The sequence below is a fragment of the Primulina tabacum genome, chromosome 4, assembly GCF_025594145.1.
Source record: "Primulina tabacum isolate GXHZ01 chromosome 4, ASM2559414v2, whole genome shotgun sequence".
In the NCBI taxonomy this organism is placed as follows: Eukaryota; Viridiplantae; Streptophyta; class Magnoliopsida; order Lamiales; family Gesneriaceae; genus Primulina; species Primulina tabacum.
In genome coordinates, this window is record NC_134553.1 from 4703095 (window position 1) to 4711218 (window position 8124).

At 34.6% G+C, this 8124-nt stretch overlaps 1 protein-coding gene across 2 annotated transcripts; it reads left to right on the plus strand.

Moving 5' to 3' along the window:
* The first annotated feature begins 4736 nt into the window (after window positions 1-4736).
* On the plus strand, window positions 4737-8124 carry LOC142542661 (L-ascorbate oxidase homolog). Of its 2 annotated transcripts, none has more exons than XM_075649417.1 (8): window positions 4737-5099; window positions 5470-5579; window positions 6127-6397; window positions 6485-6587; window positions 6664-7009; window positions 7108-7473; window positions 7572-7650; window positions 7753-8124. In XM_075649417.1, exons 1-8 carry the CDS (start codon window positions 4962-4964, stop codon window positions 7963-7965), a joined length of 1626 nt encoding a protein of 541 aa, XP_075505532.1. In that variant the 5' UTR covers window positions 4737-4961; the 3' UTR covers window positions 7966-8124. The 2 variants fall into 2 exon arrangements, with proteins under 2 accessions (XP_075505532.1, XP_075505530.1); XM_075649415.1 differs by lacking the exon at window positions 4737-5099 and adding an exon at window positions 5117-5398.

Sequence of the window (8124 nt, forward strand, 5' to 3'; positions counted from 1 at the left end):
CCTACTCTCTCATTTTGCCTTAATTTTGAACAGCCACACCCATTGTCTGTGTGTTAAGTATATAAAAATTGATTTACAAGGTATCTAGAATCCTAAATACAAGTTGTTGTTGTTGTTAAGATAATTAGATTCTTGTGGTATTATTATTGTAACAAGACGATATACAGAATATATGCCATTTCACTAGAGTTTTAGTGATTAATGTCTTTTTAGAGTAGGTCTCACGGATCGTTATTTGTGAGACGCATCAACTCTACCGATATTCATAATAAAAAGTAATACTCTTAACATAAAAAGTAATACTTTTTCATGGATGACCCAAATAAAAGATCCGTCTCACAAAATACGACCCGTGAAACCGTATCACACAAGTTTTTGTCTAATTTTTAACTCAAGACTTTCAAATCATAACTTGACCTTAAGAAATTAATTCTAAAGCATCATTTTAGAAAATTTGATTTGTTTAAACTTAATTATATAATTTTTTTATCATGTTGGTTCCTAAAAATTTTCCAATATAATTTGAAATTGAAATGATGCTCAAAATTATGAATTTAGAATTCAGTAAATATATAGATCTAACCGTCTAATCAAATAGATTTATAATTTAAAATCAAATTACATCTATAAATAAATTCCAAGATATCTAAAATTATGGGTGTGAAACCTTCGATTTCAAAAACAAGAACACCGACTTGTAAACAAAACACACAAATTTTAAACCAAAAGAAGGAAAGTAGTAAATAGGGGGGGAGCGTTACGAAAGGAATGTGAGGTCATACAGTTTAAAAATGTTGGGGGCAAATTGGTCACAAAATAAACATACTGGGATACTCTGTAGCGGGTGTAATACGGCCCTCCCAACTGGGCACGACTTTTGGCGACTATTTATTGCCCAGTCCTTTTTTCACTATTTCTTCTGCTCTCCTATTCCCTTTTGTCATTTTCTTGTTTTTTATCTTTTTTTTTTAAATTTCCCATCTTCGATGTTGATTGTTCTGTGCAATATAATGTGATATTTTAATTATATTTCAAAAAAGAATATATAATAAGTGATTATATGCAAGAAAGTAGAAATTTAGAAGAATATATAATGTTTTGTGTGTCCGATATTAGAATTACCGTGCCACGCTAAAGAGATAAAGTTTGGGCATGTCCGAATGTGTAGTCCTAAAGCAAAAGGTGAAATTGAAGTATCCTTTGCTTTGGACAGTCGTTTGGGAGATGTATTGGACCCACTTTTGGCCCATCGGTCCGGGGTCAACCCGGACAAAATCCAAGAATATCATTTTTAATAAATCAAAAAGCTTAGAGTAGAATGATTCTTTTTCACTACATTTCAGCAATGATGACTAATAAAGTTCACCTATGTATGTTTTGGGCAATCATATATAGAGACACTGGTCAGAAGTATCGAAGATCTCAGCACACTTGCTATAGAATCGTTTTAGATCCCGGTTCGAAATCCCTCTTTATTTTTACAATCATAAAATATAATCCTTACTTATTCAAGTTCCTCGATTTCCTCAACTGACTTATCTAGGAAAGGTAGAGTAAATTATGAGTGATATCATCATCACTTAGCAAATGGGAGCCGTTCGAGCACATACATACCAAATACACATGATATTCGAAATAATATATCATGCATAACATATTTCGTATAACATAAGCATAAACGTAAGACGACATATTATTCTCTACTTCAAGGTACATTGGTCTTACCGTAGAGAAAGAGAAGTCACGTGAGAGTTGAAAGAAAGAGTGTCAGAACAATATCGTTACCCCTTCGAATACTAAGTCAACTCGATTTGAAGGATGAAACATCTCAAAAGAAGGGAGAGATGTAAAACCCTTGAATTTCAAAACTTGGTGTATTGTTTTTGTACTCAAAATTTATACTAAGTTATAAAATAAAATATATGATTGTCAAAATTATCTAAAGTGATAGGTGATAATTAAATATTTATGTACAAACAATCCAAGGAACTTTAATATATATATATATATATATATATATATTAAATTTTAAATAAATAAATATATATAAATCAAATCAAATTTCATATTTATTTAAAATTATGTATCAAATCAAATTTTAATATGTGATGTATTTATTTAAAATTTAAGCTCCATTCCTCAGAAGGAAAATATGCATTAAAATATGTTCATTTGCCTGTTATCACCTTTATTTTTAACTACTTTAATAATTTGTTCTAACAAAAATGAAAACTGCTAAAAAAAAATAGACAATATATTTATTACTTAATTAAACATGAATAATTTAAAAAAATGCTAAGAAAAAAAAAAACCAAAAAAAATTAAAGTCAAAACATATCATCTCACAACAAACATATTATTATTAATCCTAGAATCTCCTATTTATTTGTAATCATTTGGATTTATTAGCTTCCCTTTTCATGCTGGTTTTATTTCAATGGCGTCCATATGCAATCTTGTACATAAAATTAGATTCTTGTTATATACGTACAACATATTCGTAAATTTAATGCTCATTCAATCTGATTAATTATGAATTAATTGAATTTTTTTTAAATATATATAATCAATGATAGAGGATACATTTTACAAAGATTTAATAACATGGAAAACACAATAAATGTTAAGTTTTGAAAATTTGAATATTAGAAATACTTTCTACTCATGGCATTTATTTATTTTCTTAATTCTAAAATATGATATCAAGGAGGAAAACTTGAACGGGGCAGTTCATGTGTGCAAGAAACAGACCTTTTCAACACTAACTGTGTTGTGAATTTGAGCAGGCCCGGAATTGAGAACTTGTTGAAACTGAAAAGTAGGAATGAGCCTTGGCTGGTCGTTCTTTACGCACGTTGGTGCCAGTTTTGCCAGGGGATGGAGCAATCCTACGTTGAATTGATATTTAAGTTACAAATTTCTAAAATATGACCAGCATACACCTTTTGGTGATTAAAATTCATGAAAACTCACAACTCTTGGTAAACAGCGCCACCAAACACATAAGCGCTACCCTCACGGCCTTGAAAAATTCAACTACATAGAGGGGCGCTTAGGCACCTCCCTTACGGTCTGACTGTTCCAAGCCGTATATGGAACGCTGATGTGTCCTGTCCACGCACCTCACTTGGCGCATAGAACAATTTGTTTCGAGTTTCTTATATTTTTTAGCTTAATTTCTATTCATTAAGTTTTAAATTTATCCAGCACACGATACTAACTAACAGCGCATCATTGCCATTGGGAATTCGTTTGATTTCATCGCGATCAACCGGCCACAAAGTATTATGAATTATGTCCCATTCCCACTCGCCATAATCCGTCATCAAATCGCAGACCCTCAAGTGAATTTGATTTGGTCGTGGAACTGTGATGAGTTTAAAAAGATTAGGGCGAAGCAACCAAAGGTCCATAAACACCCGAACATCGATCCCGGATGCTATTCTCCAACGAATTCCAAATGCAAAAAAGATCTCTCCCCGGAAGGAGGCGGCTTCTCTATGTCCCAACCATATTTTCCCCTGTATATCAGTAACTTTCATATTTAATTTATTTACATTGTACCATTGCAGCAATTTATCATATGTATTTGTTGTGTTTTTGAAGTACCTCACGTTCTAGTTCAAAATTTAAAAATGGCCAACAGTAAGATAATTAATTTTGGAGGCGGCATTTCAATGCACAAGATAATATAAAAACATTTATAGTCAAATTGGTTGGTATCACTCCCAATTTCATTTGAATATATATTATATTTATATACAAATAAATGAACCAGCTATGATTTTTTTACGATTTGAAATTTGGACGAATTGAATTTTCCAGCGACGACGCTCATTAAATATAGTCATGTTCTTCAGATCTGTGAGTTTTAAAATATTAGTAATAATAATTATCACAGGCTATCAGATAAAGCGCTTGACATTATCCATGTGCACACCATCAATAAAAAAAATTTCATCTTCCACCTTATGTTTTATGCCTATTAAATTCGATAAAAATGTAAAAATAGGCGCCATAACATTCGATTATTATAACGATTCACAAAAAATTTATATCTGGAGAAAAGCGATCGATTTTTTAAAATATTAAAGTCTAGCCTATGTGAACACCGACTCAAGTGAGTAAGTATCATATCAGAATTCTATATATTCACCGTATCAAAACTCTAATCATAAAAAGTTTTGATATGATAAACACTCACCATAAACATTTATAAAGATCAACTGAAATATCGCTCATTTATAGAAGAGTGTGTCTCTTGTGAGACGTTTTCATTAATATTTATCTGTGAGACGTGTCAACCCTACCGATATTCACAATAAAAAGTAATACTATTAGCATAAAAAGTAAAACTTTTTCATGTATGATTCAAATAAGAAATCCGTAGAAATCCGTATCACAAAATACGACCGACCGTCTTACACAAATTTTTGTTTTTATATAATATATGTTGACGTAAATCTTTAGTATTCAAAGTAGCTCTTGAGATATGTGTACATATAGCTTATTAAATATTAAGTTATTTTTTTGTAGGTGTTTATTGATTATTAAATATTAAACTATACCCACTGTCTTAATTATATAATCCACTTTCATTTAATAAATCATTTTACTGTTATATCCGTATTTAATGTATACGGCAGTATTCAATTTTCATTTCCTAATATCAATATATTGTATGGAAAATAAAATGGATTATATAATTGAAACGTTGGAATACTAATTTGCGGGTGTAGAATGATACTGGTAGACGACATGAATCTAATAATTTATGAAGAGAGTTGACAGTAAATACGCGGTGCCATAAATCACTCCTGAATTGGTAACGCACTTGCAGAATCCATTCATATTCTGTTTCCCATTATCTTTCAGCAAGATCTATCCGTCTATAGAGAGAGACCTGAGAAAGGGGAAGTCATTTCCACAAGGATAGCAAGAAACAAGAAGTAGAGGGCATAATGAGAGGGTGTTACGGAGTGTCCTGTTTCTTTGCATTGCTACTCGTATTCTATGTCGCTAATGGCGACAACCCATATAGATTTTACACTTGGAAAATCACATATGGTGATATCTATCCGCTTGGCGTTAAGCAACAGGTACGCCGTATGTGTGTGTATGTGTGTGTGTGCTGTTGTTTCTTGGATTTTCTTGAACCACAAGTTTTTGACGGAGAGGAATGGTGGTGCTGTTTTCCGCGCTCTTTGCGGGTGTCTGCGTGGGTGTGTTCTGTCGAAATCGGAGTGGAAATTCACTCGAGGGTAGCTGTTTGATGCAGTTTATAGATGAAATGAACGTTATTCAGAGCATAAGAATTGTTTTTTTTTTTTTTGCTGTCCGTTCTCATTTGAGGAAGATGGTACCCACTTACGCTGTTGGATCTGCCTCTGTGTTTCTGGTGTAGTTTCTTGGATTTTCTTGAATCAATATGTGGTTTGAATGTGAAGTAAAATGGTGGTTTTGGCGCAGGGAATTCTTATTAATGGGCAGTTTCCAGGGCCTCAGATTGACTGTGTGACTAATGATAATTTGATTATCAGTGTTTACAACTACTTGGACGAATCGTTCCTCATTTCTTGGTAAGCAGAGCCTTTACACTATACTAGTACTAGTCTTTTAAAAGAGTGTAGCAGATCTTTACATTTTCTTTGGTCGTCTTTATTCGATACGAATTGAACCATGTAAGTTGTGATAAAATCGGAGTAGTCCGACATGGAATCTGTTTTTTATCTATCACTAGAAAGTACTAAAACATGAACTTTTCAATGGAAAGTGTCGCTCTCCGCTAGGCTATTCTGCTGATGTTGCCTCAGAAGATGTGGAAGTAAAACTCATTCATTTATTTTATCCATTCTGAAAACTAAATATGGTGCAAGTTCTTTTTTCACGTTTAACATCTGATGGGGTTTATGACATCTAATTTTCGCATTTTTCAACTACGATATGTTCAAAATGATACAGTGAAACAGAGTTGAATGTCCCATGTTTATGTATGGCCAGATTTGTACAAATGTCAAAATCTCTGAAAATTGAAAAATAAAAAGAAGAATCTGATTTTTTAAGCTGAATCTGATTTTTTCATGTGCTTGAAAAACTTTTCGCTTTTTTAACACTCCAATTTCTCAGGAACGGGATCCTGCAAAGGAAGAATTCGTGGCAGGATGGAGTATTTGGCACAACGTGCCCAATCCCACCCGGAAAAAACTTTACTTACATCCTTCAAGTAAAGGATCAAATCGGTAGCTACTACTACTTTCCATCACTAGGACTCCATAAGGCCGCCGGTGGGTTTGGGAGCATAAAAATTTATAGCCGTCCACTAATTCCGGTACCTTTTCCACCTCCTGCTGGAGATCACTCCGTTCTGGTTGGAGATTGGTTCAAGAGTAGCCACAAAGTAAGTTGATTTCCTTACTCTGTCTAATGGAGCATTGGTTATTTGATCCAGTGTACTCAATTTCTGTTTTGTTTTCTGTTCCTTAAGCAACTGAGGTATATTTTGGATAGTGGTCATAATCTTCCGTTTCCGGATGGACTTCTCATCAATGGCCGTGGTTGGAATGGAATTACGTTCAATGTTGATTCAGGTAGCTGAATTAATTTAAAAAACTGTGGTCGTTTTGCATTCTTATGAATCGACCTATGCTGAATGTTGTGCTTCAGGCAAAACATACAGGTTCAGGATATCGAATGTTGGACTTAGTACTTCGATTAATTTCAGAATCCAGGGCCACATGATGACACTCGTGGAGGTAGAAGGATCACACACGATCCAGAACACGTACTCATCTATCGATATCCATTTAGGGCAGTCGTACTCGGTTTTGGTTAAAGCCGATCAGCCACCAAAGGACTATTATATCGTAATATCTTCACGTTTCACTTCTACTGTGCTTACAAGCACTGCCATTCTCCATTATAGAAACTCATTCATTAAAGTTTCGGGATATCTCCCTGGTGGACCTACAGTTCAGATTGATTGGTCTCTGGATCAGGCTAGATCGATACGGTATACATCCTTTTCTGGACTAAATTCTAATTTGGCTTTTCTTATGAATTAACTAGTACTCAATTTGAAATTTCTTGCACGCTGTGATTCTTAATCAGCCGCAATCTGACAGCCAGTGCGCCTAGACCGAATCCTCAAGGCTCATATCACTATGGATTGATCAAGCCATCTAGGACCATTATCCTTGCCAACTCTGCTCCATATATAAACGGCAAACAACGATATGCAGTGAACAGTGTATCCTATGTTTCCCCCGACACGCCTTTAAAACTGGCTGACTACTTCAAGATTGGAGGAGTCTTCACCATTGGCGCAATACCTGACAAACCCGCAGCCGGAAATGCCTATCTAGCAACCTCTGTTATGAATTCTGATTACCGAGCTTTTGTAGAGATCGTGTTCCAAAATTGGGAGGATACAGTCCAATCTTGGCACATGAATGGAAACGCTTTCTTTGTGGTCGGGTGAGTTAAGATAACCATATATATACTTAAAAACCATGCAAGAAGTATAATTTATTGATTTCTTCTTGGTATAACTAATAAACGATGCAAATTAACAGAATGGATGGTGGACAGTGGACTACATCAAGTAGGGCAGGCTACAATCTGAGAGATGCAGTTTTTCGTAGCACTGCTCAGGTTTAAGCTGCATGCATAAAATTTCATTAAGATCACGGCTTTTTCTCAAACTGCATCCTTACTCTCGATCAATATGAGTATAAACTGTGTAAAACAATGCAGGTGTATCCGAAATCTTGGACCGCAGTCTATCTAGCTTTGGACAATGTAGGCATGTGGAACATAAGGTCTGAGAACTGGGCCAGGCAGTATCTAGGACAGCAATTTTATTTAAGAGTTCACACCGCTTCAACATCATTGAGAGACGAGTATCCGGTTCCACGAGACGCACTTCTATGTGGCCGAGCAAGAGGGCGTCACACTCGACCCTTTTGAGAGCGGAAAAATGATCAACCTCGTCACGAGCGGGTGACTAGGGATTTATTACTTAGCTTAAACTAGGACGGCAAACATGGATATTTTTATCTAGCTTAGTTCTAATGTTGTCATGTCTCATTCTTTATTTTCATAAAAAAATGTTATGCTTCGGTTTAA

Bases quoted from the DNA above. Each gene is read 5' to 3' on its own strand.
- LOC142542661 (XM_075649415.1), top strand. From the start codon at position 5,180: ATGGTGGTGCTGTTTTCCGCGCTCTTTGCGGGTGTCTGCGTGGGTGTG. The intron at 7,010-7,107 runs GTATACATCCTT...ATTCTTAATCAG, and splicing joins GATCAGGCTAGATCGATACG to CCGCAATCTGACAGCCAGTG. The intron at 7,651-7,752 runs GTTTAAGCTGCA...AAAACAATGCAG, and splicing joins TTTTTCGTAGCACTGCTCAG to GTGTATCCGAAATCTTGGAC.